Source organism: Mustela erminea, chromosome 8 (assembly GCF_009829155.1).
Source record: "Mustela erminea isolate mMusErm1 chromosome 8, mMusErm1.Pri, whole genome shotgun sequence".
In the NCBI taxonomy this organism is placed as follows: Eukaryota; Metazoa; Chordata; class Mammalia; order Carnivora; family Mustelidae; genus Mustela; species Mustela erminea.
Genome location: NC_045621.1, coordinates 76,514,929 through 76,537,259, shown reverse-complemented (window position 1 = coordinate 76,537,259; position 22,331 = coordinate 76,514,929). Strand labels below are relative to the sequence as shown.

The 22,331-nt window shown below is 35.8% G+C and overlaps 1 protein-coding gene across 4 annotated transcripts in view; it reads right to left on the bottom strand.

Moving 5' to 3' along the window:
• Positions 1 to 9,707: 9,707 nt before the first annotated feature.
• Positions 9,708 to 22,331, bottom strand: part of ITPRID2 (ITPR interacting domain containing 2) — a 38,650-nt gene continuing 26,026 nt past the window's right edge. Inside the window, exons 12-18 of one of the 4 annotated variants that reach the window (XM_032356129.1) lie at positions 21,671 to 21,748; positions 21,464 to 21,591; positions 20,913 to 21,063; positions 19,767 to 19,832; positions 18,605 to 19,069; positions 11,680 to 11,797; positions 9,708 to 10,866 (exon numbers count right to left, since the gene is read on the bottom strand). In XM_032356129.1, the coding sequence (XP_032212020.1) occupies positions 11,693 to 11,797; positions 18,605 to 19,069; positions 19,767 to 19,832; positions 20,913 to 21,063; positions 21,464 to 21,591; positions 21,671 to 21,748 (993 nt within the window). In that variant the 3' untranslated portion in view covers positions 9,708 to 10,866; positions 11,680 to 11,692. The remainder of the gene's footprint in view (positions 10,867 to 11,679; positions 11,798 to 18,604; positions 19,070 to 19,766; positions 19,833 to 20,912; positions 21,064 to 21,463; positions 21,592 to 21,670; positions 21,749 to 22,331) is intronic. The other 3 variants (XM_032356130.1, XM_032356133.1, XM_032356131.1) reach the window with 3 other exon arrangements.

The window sequence follows — 22,331 nt, the reverse complement described above, 5'->3', positions numbered from 1 at the left end:
CCCCGCATGGAACCTGATGCAGGGATGGATCTCACAACCCTGAGATCATGACCTGAGCTGAAATCAAGAGTTGGACACTTAACTGACTGAACAACCCAGGCACCCCTAGAATAAGCAAATCTATAGAGAAAGTAAATTGTAGTTGCCTAGGATGGGGGTGGGTTGAGGAAGAATGGAGAGTGACTGCTAATAGAAACTGAGTGTTTTGAGGGTGATAAAAATGTTCTAAAATCAACTCTAATGATGGTTGCAAACTTTGTGGATATATTAAAAACTATGAAATTTTCACATTAAATAGGTGAACTGTATGGTATATGAATTATATTTCAGTAAATATGATACACACACACATAAAGGTATGTACTCCATAGAGTGGAGGCATAGACAAAATAATGATGTCTGTTTGGTAGATCACAGAGTTTCTTGGAGGGAGAAATGCTTAAAATGTTTGACATTGGAGAAGGAAAGAACTTGACACAGAGAACAAAAACATGCAAATACAGGAAAGGTTGGAGCAGCATAGTTGAAAATGGCCGAAGCACATCTGTATATTACGGGATTTCAAGAAATACGCTTGAAGATGCAAGAAGGGATGTATTTGGACTTGAACTCAAAAAGAGCAGAGCATCATTGAAAGTCTTTGAGCAATAAGGGCAAAGAGGTGATGGAATCATATTTGCATTTAGAACAGTCTAACAGTATGGAGGAATATGGGCAACAGATGAACTACTGTAACTATAGGCAGAAAGGCCTAGGGGGCAATTAGTGCCATAATTACAAAAGGGCCTAAGAAGCAAGAAGGCCTGAACTAACGAATTAGCAGTGGAGGTGACTGGATATGAAGGAGTTAGATGCTCAGGACTTGTGAAGAAGCAAGATACCTGGCAAACAAAGACAATTAATATTTGGTAAGTGGAACCGGAACTTGGTGGGCCTTTTATTTAGATATTTCAACAAGGGCAAAACATAAAAAATACTCTGTGATGGCTAATGCTTCAAAGGACATAATCTTCACATATAATATTTTCCTGAAGGAAAAGAAATGACATAGGGCACAATCTATAAACGTATTTTTATGTGCTTAGAACCTGTAAATGTGGGTTCCAGTATACAACACCACTTATACATTTCTTCCCAAGAAACAGCCAGATATGTTATTTTATTTTATTTATTTTTTTAAGTGACATATATTTTTTTAAGATTTTATTTATTTATTTGACAGAGATCACAAGTAGTCAGAGGCAGGCAGAGAGAGGGGGGGGAGCAGGCTCCCCGCTGTGCAGAGAGCTCAAGGTGGGGCTTGATCCCAGGACTCTGGGATCATGACCTGAGCTGAAGGCAGAGGCTTACCCACTGAGCCACCCAGATGTCCCCAGATATGAATTTTAATAACTACATAACCAGTGACTTTTATAAATACTGTGAAGTTTTTTTATAGTTATTTTTGTAGATCATCATTGTTAATTAGAAGTCCCATATCTTTGAGAAGTAATTATGGTGTTTTGTCCCCAGCAACCATAAAAATAGTTTGGTGAGGAAGAACAAGCACCTGCTGCATATGCTATGTTTTTCTGGTATTGTACCAGAATCTTCTGGAGGTGTCTAAATGTTCCTTGTTTAAAGAAGAAACCAGGAAGTTGGCAGTGGCTGTAACTTCTCAGAAATGCCTCTTGTTGGTAATGAAATACTGATTTGCACACTTCCTGATCTTTAGTCTCTAAGATATACAAATCATGGTGAAGTAACTGTTCCTCCCTTAGCAATCCTTATGACCCAGACCTGTAAATTCTCCTGTCTAGATAGCAGACGCCAACTCTTCCATTGCAGTGACTTTAAAAATTGTCAGAATTATTTGCAGTTTCTACCAGCTGAATATTTATTAAACTTTAAATTGTATGTCCTTCAGAACTATATGAACTTGAAAATCTCTTAGCTATTACATATCAATTAAAATTACAATATTCTGAAGGACAGAACTTCTCAAAAGTAAATCATCATAATGTACTCTCTTTGAGTATAGTACATCTTATTTGTAATAGTCCTACATTAATAATTGGCTTAATTTGTTAGTTTTTCTTAACTTTTTAAAACCCATACTCCACCCTTTCAGAAGACATTAGAAGGTTGTGTTTTTTGAAGCTTGTATTTCAAAGGAATATTGTTCCAAATACAAAATTACAAAACAACAAAAGCAACATGCCCGTGCTTATGTGCCTGCCAGCACACATATACACACACCCAAACACAACATATAATCTGTAATTGCTCTTGCCCAGTGAGAATTGCTATGCTCAGCGGGTTTTTAAAATCTTATCTCAGTTGTTCATGGATTCATTTTTTAAAAAATGAAGAACAGAAAAGAAACAGGATTATGCTAAGAGAACGATGTTGTCAAGGGCATTCATAAGAAAACAATAAAGGGCTACAGATAGCCAAAACTAAGGATTTCAATTTTCCAAAGCTCCAAATCCTTTAAATAAATGATACAGAGTAAAGCATCTCACCTTTGGCAATTATCCTAATTGGTCATTTATTGCAGTACCAACTAAGTGTATTAAAAATAAGAGAAAAGAAAACTTGTGACAAATGTATCCAGCACTGAGATTTTCCTGAATTAAATAAAATTTAGGCATGATAAGTCACACAATGTTTTAGTGGTTTATTTAACATAAAGGTGGAATAACTTAGCTGTATTTTCACTGAGTTGACTAAGATAATCAATACAGTATTTCATCTTGATATCTTAATACATTGCTATGTTTTTACTTTCTTTTCTATTATTATCATTACTACCTCTAATAGTTACTATTTTTTGAGTTCTTACCATTTGCTAGGCAGTATGCTAAATACCCTTATGTTATTATACCTTATTAATCTCCCCTAATAAACCAAAGTAATAAAATAAGGCCATATAAAAGTCATTTTTGTCACTAGTGCCTTGTCCTCAACAGTTATTCACTAGATGTATGTTAATGAATTTAATTGTGATAAGATTTCAGAAAATATAATAAAAATGTGAATGTTCCACACCTGTCATTAAATGCTGGTCTATGTCCAAGAGTAAAAGAGAACCAGCTTGTGCCTATACACACTAATTTGTGTTCATGCTAAAGATTCAGCCATGGGCAATTTGATGTGTTGGCAGACAGCAAGAGAGCTTGTCAGCATCAGAGAACAGGGGACGGGAAGGACAGCAAAGTGTCTATATTAAGTACTTCTTACCCATGGGCAAGCCCCTTGGAGATGGTAATGAAGCACAAGTGGTCAACAATATACTCCTAGGGGATTCATGTGAGAAGCCTGGGTTATAAGCAGAGCTGCTTTGTTGCCAGTGGAGTAAGCAATGATAGAGCAAGAGAGGCTCTCGCCCCTCTTCTGTGTGGCATGGTATCATCACAGCTTTGGCCAGTTAAGGACCCCAGTAGAAGAGCAGGGGAGCACTGTAGCCTCCAATAAAGAGCAAAGATCACCTGGCATTGATAGATAAGGACTATTGTGAAGATGCATGAATAACTCTTGAGGACTTTCCAAGTAAACACTCCTCTAGGAAGAGCATATTCTTTTTTTTTTTTTTAATAAAGATTTTTATTTATTTGAGAGAGAGAGCGAGAGCATGAGAGGGTAGAAGGTGTGAGGGAGAAGCAGACTCTCCATGGCACTGGGAACCCGATGCAGAGCTTGATCCTGGAACTCCGGGATCATGATCTGAACCGAAGGCAGTTGCTTAACCAACTGAACCACCCAGGTGCCCCGGAAGAGGATATTTTTGAGCAGTTCTGAGGTGGTGATGGGAAAAGATAAAAGGAAAAAAAAAGTCTGTCATCATTAATACAATCCCATTTGTCCTCATAGACTGAGGAGGCCTGAGCAATACATATAATTAATGTCATACCATATATCGTATCATATAATAATTGTTTAGCAATACCCTAAGGGATTTTTTTTTTTACCTTAGGATTGTTGAAATAATAAAAGGAATTACTTGAGGTGTACCAAACAAACATGAATTATTTGTAGATGAATATACTAAACAACTCAGAAATATGAATAACATATTACAATGTGTTTGACACAGGTATAATTGTTTTTATTCACTAATCCCTTCCCAAAAGGAATGATAAATTTTTCCAAACACCACTGAATGGAACAAATTCCACACTCTAGAGCTGATTTACTCTTTCCACAGCATCTCCAGAGCTATTTCATTCCATTTTGGGTCTCATCCTGGCTCTTGAGTGGTTGAATACAGAAGCACTCAGACTGTCTGCATTTTCTCAATCTCCAGTCAACACCTACAGACTTATCACCTGCTGTCATTAATAGCAAAATAGCTCTTTGCTTAGCTGTTATTGTTGCCAACCGGCCTGTCTTTTTTTGTTTTTTAAAGATTTTATTTATTTATTTGACAGACAGAGATCACAAGCAGAGCCATGCAGAGAGAGAGGAGGAAGCATGCTCCCCGCTGTGCAGAGAGCCTGATGCAGGGCTCTCTCCAGGACCCTAAGACCATGACCCCAGCCGAAGGCAGAGGCTTTAACCCACTGAGCCACCCAGATGCCCCGCCAACAGGCCTGTCTTGACAAGTTGTACATTTGCACATGTTTCCTCCTGATGTGCTGTGCTTATCTTTGTTCTCAGTTTTGAACTTTGGGCTGTAATGGGAAGTTTCCTGAAGGGAGCTTCTAAAATGACAACTCCTTGGAGATAAAAAGTCCTTTTCCTGCTTACTAAATTTCTCCTTTTAAAGGATCTGGCATGGAGCACCTGGGTGGCTCAGTGGGTTAATAAGCCTCTGCCTTTGGCTCAAGTCATGATCTCAGGGTCCTGGGATCAAGCCCCACATCGGGCTCTCTGCTCAGCAGGGAGCCTGATTACCCCTCTCTCTGCCTGCCTCTCTGCCTACTTCTGATCTCTCTCTGTCAAATAAATACATAAAATCTTAAAGAAAATAAATAAAGCATCTGGCATACAGGCAGTTAAGACCTAGTAATCTAAATCCTTGCTACTAAAAGTACAGCTCATAGACTAGCAGCATTAATCTCACCTTGGGAGCTTCTAGAAACACAAAAATTTGGACTCTAGAAATAGGACTCTTAATCAGAACCTTCACATCTACGAGATCTGTGGTGACTTGATTTCTACACATATTAAAGTTTGCAAAGCATTGTTCTAAGTGGTATTCCATGAGCAAAAATTTGTGTCCCCCCCCCCCACTCTGCTCAGCAGGGAGCCTGCTTCTCCCTCTCCCACTTCCCCTGCTTGTGTCCTCTCTTGCTGTTTCTCTGTCAAATAAATAAATAAAATTTAAAAAAAAATTTTTTTTTGCCCCAAAGAACAAAATGTCTTTTATATTGTTTTGAACACAGTCATGCTCACCGTTCACAAAGTAGGATAATCAGGGATCTTTCCTTTCCTTGGTTCTTCTTCTTGAAAGAACATGATGACGAAAAATTCAGGCCTGGATCTATAAATTCATGTTCTCTCTTCCATGTAAAGTTTAATTTGCTAGACCTCCTTACCTGTCACCCTGTATCTACCCATCATGACTACCACCACCGCCACAAACCTTACTGAGCGGTGCCAAGCACTGTGCTAAGTGCATTTACATTTGTTAACAACTCTGTAAAAGAGGCACTAGAGTCACCATCCTAGTTCTATGTAGTAGAGATTTGAAGCCAGCTTGAGTCTTAACCACTAGAAAGGTATTCTTCCTTGCCAACTCAGTGATAGTTTAAATCTCATATATACTAAGCCCTCTTGCTTAAAACATTTTGTTACTTTTTCTAGTGATGTAGTAACTTGTTTTCTGAGGAAGTGCCTATAAAAATACAATGTTTAGCCATTTTTATTTAATAAAAACAGTCAAACACTCCTTATGACTAGCTGTAAGCTTAATTACACTGGGGAAAAAATAGGTATTTTACTAATATGTGCATTTGTTTGAAGAGAGAGTAGCATTTATACTCCTATTATCAGGTGAAGCAAAATATAGGACATTTAACACTATTTTAAAAGAAAATCATAAAGAGGTTTACTTTGTAAAGTGTATTAACACTGCTAAATTGCTTTCTTAGGAAAACTAAGATTTATGTACATTAGAATTTAGAACAGAAAATAATTTAACATAAAGCATTAATCTCTGATTTAAAACATTATCTTTGTTGATGCTATACCTACCATTTGTCCAAGTTGAGTACACTTGTCATTTGATACTATTTTTATCGATTCCATAAAAGTGTATTTATGACATTGGGATTGATTCAAGGATCATTTTTATAAATCTAAATCAATATGGGCATCAAAACAAAAGAATGTTAATTTTCTAAAACCACAAGAACATACAAATATTTATTTTTTTTTTAAAGATGTTATTTATTTGACAGAGAGAGATCACAAGTAGGCAGAGAGGCAGGCAGAGAGAGAGGAAGGGAAGCAGGCCCCCTGCTGAGCAGAGCGCCCAATGTGGAACTTGATCCCAGGATCCTGAGATCATGACCTGAGCCAAAGGCTTAACCCACCGAGCCACACAGGAGCCCAAACATACAAATATTTATAACGTGCATGCTTTCTCTATAGTTGTATGGTCCTCATGTAAGTAGTATAGTTTAAGTTAACTTCTCAGGTTTCCTATAATTTTTTCTCCTTAGCCTACAGATTAGTTATTTTCCCTAAAATATTTCATCACTAATTCAAATATTTTTATTTCTAAAATAAAGCATCATTATTTTCTCAGTTCCAGTTCTAAGTCATTCTGAAGTCTATTTTTCATAATTCATTCATTACCTTTTGTTGTCATTCCAACCCACATTACCTACATTTCCTTAATATGCTTTTCTATCCATTTGAAGAACCCATTGGATCTTTTTAAAATGGACAAAAAAAATCTAATTCCTAAATGTACTGATTCCTTCAAAAGTCTGAATAATATAGTCTATTACTTGTCTTTAGAATGTGCTCTTACTCATTCTTTGCATATTCATCTTCATAAACTCAGAGCTTTGTTAAGGGTGGGTATCCAGCAAACTTTTTTTTTCTTAATTTTGAGAGCAAGAGCATGCATGAGAGCGCATTAGTCAGGGGAGGGGCAGAAGGACAGGAAGAGGGAGAAGCAGACCTCCCCACTGAGCACAGAGCCCAACAGATTGCAGGGCGATCCCGGGACCCCGAGATCATGACCTGAGGTAAAGTCAAGTGCTTAACCCCCTGAGCCACCCATGCGCCCCTCCAGCAAACTTTTATTAAGTCAGTCAACCCTCTAAGTAAGCTACTTATTGTTCACAAGATTTCGTCTCCTTTGGGGTATCCGAAAGGACTCTTGTGAGGCAATGGATAGTGCTATTTGTTTGATATGTTTCTTTGAGTACATTTCTAACTTATTGTGAAGCACATTTGACATTCTGTATGTAAACCATTGTTCAGTGAGAAAGAACATGGGTTGTGAAAATGAGAACAAAGTGAATAAAGGGCCAGATATAACAGTAATAAACAAATTTTAAAAACATTAATTAGATATGACAACTTTCTCTATTTAGAATGCAGCCAGGATAAGTGCTAATTAAATGATTCAACATTTATAAAAGATTCTAATAATCAATCATTCATACATAACTTAGTACAACTTAGATCCTCAGCTTTAATTATAAGATAGAATATTTCTTCTTCCCGCTTCTTGGAAGCTATCAATTCTTCCTTCCCAGGAGAGAAAAACAGAAAAAAGGAGAACCTATGTTTGGTTTCGTATTATTCTTCCACAAGCACCACAACTCCCATGTGGACAAGTGAGGAGCACGGGCAGTCACTATCTCCTCAGGAATCCCCCAAACAAACTTTTTCCTTACATTATTTTATCTGTACTTTACTGCATCTTTATTGCCCTCTAAAGTTGAAGTGTATTGTAAACCTAAAACTGCCCTAAAAACATTGTTTTTTTCAGAAAGTCGAAGATGGCCAGCTGAGCAAACAGTCTTAACTGATGTAATACATATTTTAAATGTTACTGAAATTCAGTTGAACGTTCATAGAGGAACAATATGTACTCAAGTCTGAGGACCTGCCCAGTTTTGTCCATGGTATATCATTCACGGTGACTCCCAAATTCCAAACCACCATTTTGAGATTCTTTTTCTTCTATGCTTTCTTTCTTCAGGCTCTTAGCACATGTGCAAGCTACAGACAGCTTGGTTTCTTTTTTTTTCTTTTAACAAGCAGTCTCGCCTAGAGACCTTTTTTTTTTTTTTAAGATTTTATTTACTTATTTGACAGATCACAAGTAGGCAGAGAGGCAGGCAGAGAGAGAGGGGGAAGCAGGCTCCCCGCTGAGCAGAGCCCGATGCAGGGCTCAATCCCAGGACCCTGAGATCATGACCCAAGCCAAAGGCAGAAACTCAACCCACTAAGCCACCCAGGCACCCCAACAGCGTGGTTTCTTAAAAACAGTTCTTCATCATGCACATAGGAACTCAAACTCAATTTATACATTCTGAATAACCTTTACTAACATTCTTGATTATTTGAACCCATCCTTTCCACTTCTCATTTTTTTTTTTTTAAAGATTTTACTTGTCAGAGAGAGAGAGCGAGAGAGAGCACAGGCAGACAGAGTGGCAGGTAGAGTCAGAGGGAGAAGCAGGCTCCCTGCGGAGTAAGGAGCCGGATGTGGGCCTCGATCCCAGGACGCTGGGATCATGACCTGAGCCAAAGGCAGCTGCTTAACCGAGCCACCCAGGCGTCCTCCACTTCCCATTTTTTAAGACTTTTAAGACTCTCTCAAATTCTTTCTATGATTCTTCTTTATATTTTTTCATTTGGCACTTGTAAACTTACCCATATAAAAAAAAAAGATACCTTGGGTGCCTGGGTGGCTCAGTGGGTTAAAGCCTCTGCCTTCGGCTCAGGTCATGATCTCAGGGTCCTGGGATCGAGTCCCACATCAGGCTCTCTGCTCAGCAGGGAGCCTGCTTCCTCCTCTCTCTCTGCCTGCCTTTCTGCCTACTTGTGATCTCTGTCAAATAAATAAATAAAATCTTAAAAGAAAAAGATACCTTGCTCTTTCTCACATTCATTTCTACATAGCAGGAGCTAGCATGGTGGCTTTTAAACACAAAGGTTTAAAATGGAGAGAAGGATGAAACTCTAATAGTGAAGGTTCACTAAATTTTATTTCATGTATATACTAACTATAGAAATGATCTGTCCATTAGCTTAGTGTACTACTACAACTCTTTTATCTCTAATTTTGACCATCAAACTCTGGATATCTTATACTGACGAAATGAAAGTAAGTGGCTAAAAAGCTGAACAGTTAAAATCATCGATGCCTCTATTATGTTTAATATGGGGTACCTGGTTTATATGTATCATTACTATTATTAGAATCAACTAAGTTGAATACTTTGACCAGAGAATAAAATAATACTTTAATGCCTGTTCTTTGAGTTTAATAGTACATTTTGAATGAAAGTTTTATTTGGCTTCAGATGATGATCATTAGGACCACAAAACTAGATGAGACCAAGAGCAATACAAGCTCTTTCTCCAGGGTGGTCTGGTCTTAACTGTATTTTTCAAAGCATCATAGAAGCCTCTTCAGAAAAAGAAAATATCAGCCTATTAGGTTATAGCCAATTCTTTTGGGCCTTATTTGTTACTCATCAAATCTAATCCAAATTATTCACATTGTTGTTAAAGAAAAGAAACTATTAAAAAGATGTTAGGCAAAATAAATACTTTATTGTTTTATTTTTAGAAATCAGCCTTTGTGTGATAATTCAAACATTTATAAACTTTTTAGATATTCTTTCAAAGAATATTGTTAACATCTCAACCACTTTTGATTAAAATTTCACACAAAGAAATATAATAAGAGTTGAAAATTATAAATGCTAAAGGAATAATTCTAATAAATTTGGTTGTTACTTTACACATTTATTTAATACATACAAAACAAAATAGGAAACCACCTTCCTTTTTATTTTTCCCCCCAAAAAACAAACAGTTCTTACTGGTTAAAACTAAATTAAAACCATCTATTATGAGGAGAACAAATCTAAAATACCTCCATTTTGAAAAACATAACCAGCTTATTCATTTCAATCCATTCAAGTCAGAAGTCTCATTATTTTGGCAATACTCTACTACTTAGTCTAAAAGAAGAAGAAACATCTCCTTATAATATAAGAAGTCTGGACAATGCAAAAAGTATAGTGTTTAACATAACGCATGTTTCCAAAAGAAAAATACTACATAAGCTATAATAAAATTATATTTGTCTTGGTAAAGTAACAATGCTTACAGTGTAAGAACATTAAGTAGTTGTAGGTAACCTCATACAATTCTATCCTACTGCTATTAGTACCTCCTCAAGAATTAAGAGCAAATTTTACAACAGAACAATTTTTCTCCTTGGAAGTGACACTAATTAACAGCAGTGGAGGGAAAATCATTGGTTGCTTCAAGCTCTCAAAAAAATGAATCAGTTATTGCACAGTAAATACCTCATAGAGGTCAGTGTTTTAAGAAGCTAGTCTGAAGAAATATGTTATTTATAAGTTGTTTAAGTCTGGAAGTTTTCAAGTTTTAAAATTAATTCTACATAGGGAATCAATTGGAAAATATTGACATACAAATAAATATTAGGCTTTTCAAATGGCTACAGTTTTGGTAGTTTAGAAAAGAAATAAAGTCAGCAAAGTGCCTATGTTTCTATGTATGTTTTTAAAAAAGATATGCTTAGAAGAAATAAACATTGTACACTGTATACAGTAGCCCAGTCCAGCAGCAAGAATCTTCTGAAGCACAAATAACACCTCTACCAGTGTATATCATTGATAACTCCAACATCTCACAGCCAAAAGGATCCATGCCAACCTTAAAAAGAGAAGTGAGCATTAAACATCTTTCAAATATTTGTGTTAAAAGTTCTTTAAAAGGAGAATGAGTCTCTTCTCTAAATACACACACACACACACACACACACACACACACACATATAAGTGCATTGTGTGTGTGTATATATAAATAACATCCTTCTTTATAAATTATGCCATGATTAGATATGGACCTATGGAATACTTTATTTTTTAAAGATTTTATTTATTTGAGAAGAGGGGTTAGAGAGAGAGAGCAAGTGAGAACACAAGAGTGGGGGGAGGGAGAAGCAAACCCCCTGATGGGCAGGGAGCCAGAAGCAGGGCTTGATCCCAGGACGCCAGGATCATCACCTGAGCCAAAGGCAGACACTTAATTGACTTGAGCCACCCAGGTGCCCTGGGACACTTTTCTTTAAAATACAAAAAGGTAATAATAATTTGTGATTAATTTTCAATCTTGGTCCTAAAGTTATACTTCTGAAATACCATTAAAACCAATGGTATCAAAATAATGCTTAATTTTGCAAGTTCTGATTTCTTCAATTCCAGTATTTATTTACTATGATGAAATTTCAGGAAAATAACACACTATCAATAATAACCTGGAGGTAAATATTATGAGATTTGACCTACTTACACCTCCTACTTTCACACAGTGAAAAACTGTGAGTTTTTCACACTGCAGGATCACCTATTATATATATTCTAAAAATTAAAAATGAACCAGAGAACAGTCCTGGGGACTAAGAAAGCATTAAACACTAAGTAGTTATTTATATTTAGCAAAGCAAAAATTTTCAGAAAAGTTTACCTATAAATTCCATTTAATGACTATCTTGCTTAGAATTAGATGCTTTACTTGAAGATACTGCTGCCAAAAGTCCGCTTACAATTTCCCGTCTGATTTCACCAACAATAGACTCTTTAATCTAAAATGGAAAAAGAGAAAAATAAGAATTTAACAATATGACTATAATCTACTTTTTCTGTTTTCAGAAAAACAAAAACAACATTTAATTCCTACAATCGGATGTGAGGGCGATCTGGCTGCGACATGTCACCCCACTGATCGCCAGGGCTGATTCGGCTGATCTGGCTGGCTAGGCGGGTGTCCCCTTCCTCCCTCACCGCTCCATGTGCGTCCCTCCCGAAGCTGCGCGCTTGGTTGAAGAGGACGACCTCCCCGATAGAGGAGAGGACTGTTGTTCGGTCAAAGGTATACGAGTAGCTGCGCTCCCCTGCTAGAACCTCCAAACAAGCTCTCATAATTCCTACAATCAACTAAACCGTAGAGAAACACTCATGTAAACCCTCATGAAATATAAAGAGGTAGTAAGGAATCATGTCCATCTATCCTCAAACCTAGATCAGTGTGTGATCTGGCATAACTCAGATAATTCTATTATAAAATAATACCACAATTCTTACGTTGAGAACATTAAAAATATTATTTATAGATTAAAAAACTCCATTTGCTTCATGACACAAAGGAACCCAGAAGAACTAATTAAATGTTAGATTCACTTTTATGTTTTTTTATTAATGTCTAATTTCATATGGTCATCAACAGTATACTTAGTGTTGTCATTGTTAAGAAATCTCATTAGTGTCAAACTAATATATTGGTATATTGCCTGTTACACCAACTGAAATCAAAGTATCTAAAGAAGTTATAAATTGTTCGAAGCTAACATACACATTTTAAGTAGAAAGAAAAAATGATAATTTAGTACAATTTATTTTAAAACATGAAAAACATCCTCTAAACAACCACAAACTCTAAAGAAATAAATTTTTCTTTAGTTGTATGGTAGAAGTTTGTCACCTGTCTGAAAATTTTGCTTCAGATAAGGATATACAATCTTATTTTATTGTTGGAAAAGGCAGACAGACGTAGGGGCAACAATAACTCCATCAAGATTTTCTTTTCCAGATGCCCAGACACTATGCACGCCTATCCATGCCTTTTTCTCTCTAATAATACAGCATCACCTCCAAATAGCTCTTTGTGAAGGCTTTAAATGTGGATTTCCTGAAATAAACTGATAATGTCTTCCCAAATTAGAACTTGAGACACTTTCAACCAGCTTTTAAAAATTCTACATTTCCACAGTTTCCTGTCAGCCTGATCTATTTCCTAAAATGTTCCTAAGTACATCCTGAACACATTTCAATTGAAGTCTTTCCAAAAATGGCTCTGTATTAATCTGTCACGCAAAACCAGTACATAATACATAGATTTATACAGAAGTATTCACAGAAACAAATGCTCCTTAGCTACCAACCATCTGTTTTGGAATAATTTAAATCAATACAAACTTCTCCTTTTATCTTCTACCAATATTTCTAAACTTTAAACATCAGGAAAAGTGTTTGGCTTTCACAGTACTTCACGTTTATTTTTAAATGAATATGTGTTGGATACAAATATTATGAAAACCAGAACCTCTTAGCCACAATGTATTATAAGCACAAATACAATGTGTTGAATCAGAACTTTTGCAAACCTGTATTTACAGAAGACAAGAAGTAGTCTTCCCAGTCCTGTTATTGCATGCAATATGGCAATTTTAGTAACTTTCATCATTCTTTATCATTCAAAAAATAAAACAGGAGCCAAAAAGTATTCTCTACAAACCAAAAATGTGTGCCAACACTTTTTGAGGGTACAGACATTACTGGAAGAATAAAAAAAAGTCTGGCCAAGGAGGATGTTGTAATGTAGAAGGGCCCAAAATGAATATTGTTTCATAAAATGTTAAGAGGAAATATAATGTATTAACTCACTAAAACAGAAGAACAGAGAATGAGAGATCTGTATAGGCTACAAGAGGAAAAAGTAAAAACTTCTCAGAGAATGACAGACCTTAAAAGAGTAGGTCATGAAAAATTGGGCGCCTGGGTGGCTCAGTGGGTTAAGCCGCTGCCTTCGGCTCAGGTCATGATCTCAGGGTCCTGGGATCGAGTCCCGCATCGGGTTCTCTGCTCTGCGGGGAGCCTGCTTCCTCCTCTCTCTCTCTCTGCCTGCCTCTCTGCCTACTTGTGATCTCTCTGTGTCAAATGAATAAATAAAATCTTTAAAAAAAAAAAAAAAAAAAAAGAGTAGGTCATGAAAAATAATGGCAACTTCAGGTCCCACTGTGGAGAGAAAACTGCAGCAAGAGCACCTCGGAGGAGAGAACAAGGAGTGTCACTAACAGACGGTTCCCCCCAGGGTGCAGGAGCCTGGATTAGGAAGAGTGAGGTCAAAGGGGAATGCGTTGTGCTGTGAGCTAGTTCAGGGAGACAACTGTGTCTCACTCATCAGTGTACCCTGGCATAAAGTAAGTGCTCGATAAATGTCTGAACACATTGCGTTTATGAGAAAGAGAAAAGCAATACAGAGTGAAGGCAGGAGGAGGGAGAGAGACACAATATCGGAGACAGAAGGTAGAGAAATAAAGGATTATAGACAGACTAGCACTGAAAACAATAAAATGCCTTTAATAATTAAATGAAGGAATAAATGTATGGACAAATAAATTAGCTCCCAAGTCTCACAGGCTACAGGGTTAGGAGTGAGAAAACTCTATTGGGATGGATGGGAAAACTGCCCTTACGAGCACAATTTCCAAAACGTCGTATAGCTGAACACAGACTTGAGCGATATTAAGAAAAGAATGCTCATGGGCAAGAGAAGCAGATAGTTGCAAGTGTGAAGTGTGACAGGCATAGCCTGGGTGATGACTTTGTGGCAGTCATTAGATCAAGTGATGACTGATCGAAACTGTAGTAGGAACACAAACAAGCTATGTATTTACCAAAACACATGTTTAATGCATGTCAGATGGCCTATAATAAAGATACTAAAAGGCATGAACCAAGCCTAGGAAATTCATCAAACCAAAAAGTACTCTCTAAAGAGAAAAGCAATCTATGTTTATTCTTTGATGTTTAATTTTGTCGATTTGCTTCTATGGCACATGCTCACTTACTAGATTTTTTTTAAGTTTTTTTTTTTTAAACTTTTTAAATAATTGTAAACAGTTTCAGGCCACTGATTAGATACATTGCAGACCACCTGGGCAAATTTTAAGAGTGTAATTTTTTTCCCACTGCAACATATACAATCTGTGCAAAAGTGTGTTACCTTTAATATGACAAAAGCTTTGTTATTGAATGAGTATATTAAACATTTCTCTGAAAAGAGAAAACACTTCTTTGAAAAAGAAGCTCTTTCTCCTTAAGAACTCTACTGTATTAACACATTATAATGAGAGCATACTTTTTCAAAACTTCACATATGGTGAAATGGTGAAAACAAAAACCTGACAGACATCATTGTTTTCATGCATCCAAGAGTGCAGTAAAAAACATCCTTGAACGTATCTGCCATACATGCTTAATCTTTACCTGCAAAACATTCAAATGGCTTAAATCCTGCCATCCTGAGGAGTAGCTTTTGTTAATGGGTGTCAGGGGCACAGAATTTACTGGAAAGGCAGAGTCTAATTTAATTTTCTTGGTAGCTGATACGTAGCTTTAACAAGCTACTCAGTACCATGGGTATTTAAACAAAAAGATTATAGATTTGAAACGAATGGCATTAAGACTAATATGAATTTAATACATTTTGTCAACAAAGTTTAACAGAACACCCTTATAACTGAGCTAAGATATTATCAACACATTTTTTTAAATTATAAATGGCATTGGACTAACTTATATAATAGTGTATACTTTCTAAGTGCTTCAAAATAGTTTATTTTCTTAAGTACCTCAAAATTCCTTTTAACACCTTGTGTCATTTATATATTTTGCTTGTTAAGTCCTTATCTGTAAATAGCAAAAGGGTAAATGTTAAGCCCAACTTCCTCCAAACTATGTCAAATGTTGAATTAGGGGGTTTCTAATGAACAGGTTTAGTTACAAATTCTGAAAATTTCCTCAGACATTTGCCCTGCATGTCAGTTTAAATGTCTTCAAAATTATAAAATCTTTCTTATTTTATGGGAGGTTCTTTTTTTTAAAAGGTTTTATTTATTTATTTGACAAACAGAGATCACAAGTAGGCAGAGAGGGAGGCAGAGAGAGAGAGAGGGAAGCTCTCTGAGCAGAGAGCCTGATGCGGGGCTCAAACCCAGGACCCTGTGATCATGACCTGAGCCGAAGGCAGAGGCTTAACCTACTGAGCCACCCAGGCACCCCTTTATGGGAGGTGCTACCCAAATGATCAAATACTTCTCTAGGACCAAGAAACAACTATCTTTTCTATATGTTATGTTCTATCAGCCAAAGAATCAAAACGTTTTGGTCCTTTTTGGAGTTTTACTCCTCAGAAATTACTCACAACACACATCAGGCGACTTATTAACAACTTTAAAAATGAGGACTCAACTGTGCATTAGGGAATATTTATGTCAAACAAGCAAAATTAAGTTTTCAAGGAAAGCTTTCAAACTAAAGCAAGCTAAAGCGAACAAAAATATCACATTTCTGGGGAAGAAAATGTACCTTAAAACTTACTTCTTCATATAAAACTTACCTCTTGATATATATAGTATAGAGAAAAATAATTACTTAATTTTATACAATTACTCTTTGAAATGAAACATATAAATAAAAATGGATTCTAATCATTTGCACCTAACTGAGCAAGATGGATATACAGAGCCTGCTACACATTAGCCAGCTACATATAATCAACTTAGAAAAAATATATTTGTAGAACAAATAAATTTACAGAATTTAAGATCTTTTAAACTTTGAGCTGGTAATTCAAGTCATGAAAAGAAATTATAAACATACAGTCTCTTCTGCTATAATGCTGGTTTCGAAAATGTAAATTTGTCTCAACATGATTGAAATATTAGGAAATAACTTGAGTATAATATAAATTTCACGTTCTGCTTATGTGCAGTTTCATCTGTAAGAAATATTGGGTGAACGCAGATGACCGCATTCAGCTGAACGCAGGAGCACAGTACATGAAATACACATACATTAAACATCCACCAGCTCTCTCAGTTCAATGTGTCATGAGCCACACCTACTCACATCTGATACTAAAACTTTCTGCTGAATTTCATCTTACTCTCCTTTGCTACCCTGCAATACCTCACAAGCTGCAACTCTTCCAAAGCCCAGCTCCACAAGCAAATTTCAGGTATTTTTCAAGGTCAAATGCCATATTTATTGCAGTATTTATGTATTTCTTAACCATTTAACATGTATAAAATTGTGCTATTTTTGTTAGGTTTCTATCCTCTTTTAAATATGTCACTTACAAAGTTTTGGTTATGCTTCTAATCCTATTTTCCCCATAAGCTCTGTGGTTTTAACTGCACCAATGTGCACAGCACAACTTTTAGGAGTGCATATATATTATACCATAGTAAAACTGACTGTATTTATTTTTACTGTACTTCTCAAGCTACTATTATGCAGCTATGAATGATGGCACCTCATACCCATGAACTAATCTCTGGACTCAGAGGATCAATGGCCCATTTGAGAGAAGATTCTGGTCTGCTGCCACCATTCTTGACCTGTAACCACTACAAATCTGTTTGTATGTTACTGGCCGTGATCGTATAGTGGTTAGTACTCTGCGTTGTGTTTGTATGTTACTCACAAATTAATTTTAAAAACACCTTAAGTTCAATTGCTTAGATTCAATTTATTAGAAATATGTAAATTAAAAATAGGGAGCCACTGACCCTAATTTCTCTGGCCCATTTTGCCCTTTTTCATTTCTAAATGCTTGAATACATTATACTACATGTTTTTCTGTGTAATTTTATTGTTTCCTGAATTAGTTTTATTTACAGTTCTACTAGTCTTTTAAGCTTAAGGATTTCATGTATTATATGTATTTTTTTATCCGTTACAGAGCAACATACTCAAAAACACTCTTAAGAAGGTTTTTTTTTTTTTTTTTTTTTTTTTTTTTTTTTTTTTTAGTGTATAGGGTTATCCCCTTTTTGACCAGTGGAAAGATCCTTTCTCATCATGGGTTTTAGTATCACTGGGAAAGAACTATGGATAATTATGGTTCTTCCTCAGTTACTCTTAAGAGAACAGATTGAAAAAAAATATATTCAACATGTGGAACTTTTATCCTGTGTACTCTATTACATTTTATACCCGGACATACTGTGATTTGGGAAGAAAAGGAAAAAATTAAAAGCCATAAAAAATTCTGATCTGTGCTCTCACTATTTTCATATGATATATATATAAATATATTACATATATGACATATATATATTATTCCTTCTTATTGCTTGATCCTAGTGTCCAAAACAGTTATTTTACTAATTTTCTCAATTAACTTTTGACCTGTGACTACTAGTCTTCCTAATTTTTGCAGTCTTTTTGGTAACCTAGAACTATGGTTAAATGCTTCAGGTTTACACATTGCTATTACCCAGGGTAAACCTTCTTTTCTTTCTGTATTTCTATCTTTGAACAATTCATCTATCTTCCATGTATCTCTACCATTGATTAAGCCAAATGGATCAAATTCTTTATACTTATTATTTCACACTGGAGTATAAAATTTGCAGAAATGCCATTAGAAACATATGTTAATAGACATGAGCTAGATCAATGGGAAAGTTCTCTGAAAATTTAATTTAAAAGCTTTCTGAAAACTACTGAATACAGTGAATCAAAGGAATATCTTATAAATAACGTCCAAATAAAACCTCCTCCAACACATACTGCCAAATAAATTAAGCATGGATTTTACTCACCTCCCGTATGACTTGCTGCAACTCATCTTGCTCCACATTTTTATGCATTTCCCCAACAGCTGGCATTAATGGGATTTTTCCATTGCCTTCTTCCACTTCAGATTTAGGTCCTACAGCTTCCAAGGCTTCTTCGGCAGCTCCAACTTCCTCAGAACTTTCCACATCTGGTGGTGTCTGCACAGAGCCTGTTCTAGAAGGAGCAGTGGGTGTTAGGGCCACTGATGCTCGGAATACTTTCTTGCTTGGTACCAGATGGGTCTTAGGTTTGCCCACTGAGTCACCAGAAGGTACTCCACTTCTTCTGTTAGCATGAGACGGACCAGAACATACAGAAGATGACTCTGAAGTTGCTTGGGAGAAAATGGATTCTGAGCTTTCTCCAGGAGGAATTTCAAATCCCACTTCTCCAAGTCCCATGCCCAATTCAGACTTCAGATAGGACTGTTCCCGCATCAGTTCAGTGACCTGGAAGTCAGAAAAATTGTAATTCTTCTCTCTTTAAATTAAGACTGGTAGTTAGAAGAAGATTAAAATTCTAGTTGTGATTACTGCTAAAAATCACCTAGCTTGTAAAGACTTGATTCTAATTCATCTAGTAACTACTCAATTTTATTTGCAAAAACATAGGAAAATGTAAATTCGTGATGAGATAAAGCCGTATAATACATAGCTAGACTATATGGTTGGATGAAATTTTACTTGTTAATGGATGGGTTTCCAAATTACTTGTTAAGGAATAGTAACCAGTGAAAAGCAAAATAGCTAATCATAATGCTTTGGCATCCAGATGAATCAGTTTCTTTAAAACATAACAAAAATCAGACTTTTGTTCAAGAAGTAGTCATCCTACAAATCCAACTGCCTGAAGGACCTGGAAACACTATGAAAGCATATTTTCTCTGTAGCATAAATTAAATACTTTTTATAATCCATTACCTCCTTTACACCATAAAGATAAATCACCATTGCAAATAACTGGCTTTCTAATGGACTAAGATGGCAAAAGAGTTTCAGAAGTGCCAAACTCACTTCCAATCAATTTAGTTATCATCAAATTCTGTATTTAAAAACAAAAACATTTCATCTACACTGGGAAAATAGTGTGTTTATGAAATGTTATTATCATTCCCTTCCCCAGTGATTTGAAAGGAGAGAGGCTTACTGGTTCCATTACATTCAATGGAGAAGGGCATGACAAGTTATCAGCGCTTCTACTGCCACACATTCCCTGGAAAAATAAGAACAATATATATGTATGTATGTATAAATTATTTCTTCAAAATCCAAGTGTTTCACAAAAAATGAAGGAATTTTTGCCCTGAAACATTCTTTTATGTCATGAAGGTCACTCTCAACTCTCTCGGGATCCTATAAAATATGTTAATTCTGACCGAATTAACACATTCATAGATGTTCTGATTCTCTGCTGTCACCAATATGCATTTCTAAAAATAATGGATTGAAACCGTTTATGGAAAAAGATATTCACCAATGATAAGTGATAATCTTATTCTATGCTACACATATATATGTGTAATACACATTCTTATTCTACTGACTCTACTCCATACGGGTGCACATATATGTGTGTACAGAGTTATCTGTTGTTAACAAAATCAAGTATGTGATTCAAGTAACAGCAAAGTTCATTATTTCCACATTTCAAAACAATGTATTTCACAACTGCAAAGATTACAGCAATAATAATCAAATGCTGAAATTTAAATTTCACTCAAAGAAACATTGTAAGTTTGAAAAGTGATATAAAACAAAGAGAAAGTATTTATTCTCTTGGCTGTATACATGTTTTCTGCCTTTAAAAAAGATCTCATTTGATTCCTTAAAAAATTAAAGCCTTGCAAAGAATCCAAAATAAAGGAAAAACTTAAAACAAATAGTTATTTATTCAAAGACAAGAAGGGGAAAAAGACTGAGTGAAATACATATTTATGTTCTTGGCAGTTAGTTACAGGCAGGGATTAAAATCTAAATTAGTCACATATTAACCCACTACCATTTTTAAAACTCCTAAAAATTTTGTATTGTTCCTTAATCTTTATTAAAAAATGATTAACATTTTTCGGTATATTTCTAAGTATATTAAATATTTAAGAAAAGAATCACAACTTGCTCATTCAATCACAAGTTGCTCATTCAACTGATCTGTGGGAAAGTTTCCTTAAACACTGTGCTTGCCTCAATGCCATTAAAATAAGTGTTTTAAAATTAAGGCATTGGTCCTAAATTATGTGGAGCATGATACATAAGTCCTAAGTGAAACCCTCAGACAAGCCCCAAGGCACCATACCATAAGGGTTGAAGAGCGGAAGGGAGAAGGCATGCGCACAGCGCGGAACTGCTCCTCAAGGGCCAGCAGGCGCTCCTCCAGCTGCAGTTCCAGGTCCTGAAGCTCCATGCGGACCGAATTTCTCAAACTCTGAAGCTGATCAACTTCATACCTATCAGTGTGATGACAGGCACAAGGTTGAAAAAAGCAGTTTGGAGATTCACATTCACCACTCTCTCACAAGCCATTAAAAAGTATTGAGATGGCCAGTTCTAAAAATTAGCATGACAGCAACTGCCACAGGTGTGACCAGTAGGACAAATGGTCTTTCTTCCTCTACCCTGTATCTCAAATATTCCAAACTAAAACCACATTACAACCACTGTCTTCCTTAATACACTGAAAGCAGTTTAATTAGTAAAACACTATGCCTAATTTTATTTACAGTGATTCACAAAATAAAAGGTACACAGCACCAGACATAAAACCAAGCTTAAAAAAAAAAAAAGGTGACAATTCTTTTTTGGAATGAAAAATATTTTGAGTTAGATTAAGACAAAATGAACTTTTACCTTTCCTCCTCAGTCATATGATGATAAACCATAGTTTGCTGACGCAGCATTGCCAACTCTAAATCCATCATTTGCGTTCTAAATAAATTCAGGCTCCGCCTCATTACCTGGAGCTCCTGAAAAGTATTCTAAAATACAACATGACAAAATTATACTTCTAAATCATATAAATTACTTTGTACCACAAAGATCTAAATAAGAACTCACTTCATATAGAGGTAGAACAGATGATTTCTGAGTACTATATGGAGCAGCAGCAAGATCAGGTCCTCTTGTCATAGGGTACTATAAAAAAGTGAAAGCAGGATTACAAATCAATGTTGAAGTGGTTATTTCCAAATTATCTAAGGTGTTAAAAAGGTGATTTGGGGCCTATATATTTTTGATTTTCTTTGGGGCGGAAAAAAAAAAAAAAAAAAAAAAGCAGTAACAACAACAACAACCAAAAAATGCCACTTCATTTTGTAAGCAGGAACCCAATCAGTCCCCGGTGCCACCTGATTACTCCTAGCTGTTTCAGGTATAAGTCAGCATATTTGGAACAAAGAACAACAGGCAACGAAACATGTATCATTTAAATCTATTTAAATCTATGTCTTACAGGACTTCCCTCTTGCCTTGAGGAAATAGAAAACAAAAACAAAACTCAAAAATGTAGAAGTGATAGCAAATTCTGAGATTACAGGGAATTACTGAGTTGGCTGGAGAGAGTAGTAAGCAGTCATCACACTTATTCGTAGACATTTAAGCATCTACTATATCTCACTATTTTAGAGAGTGAAGAAAAAAGACAAAAGGCATTCAACAAAAATCTAGATTGGGTGAGTAAATGATCCCAGCACTCGTGATACCTGGGCTGAGCCTTAAC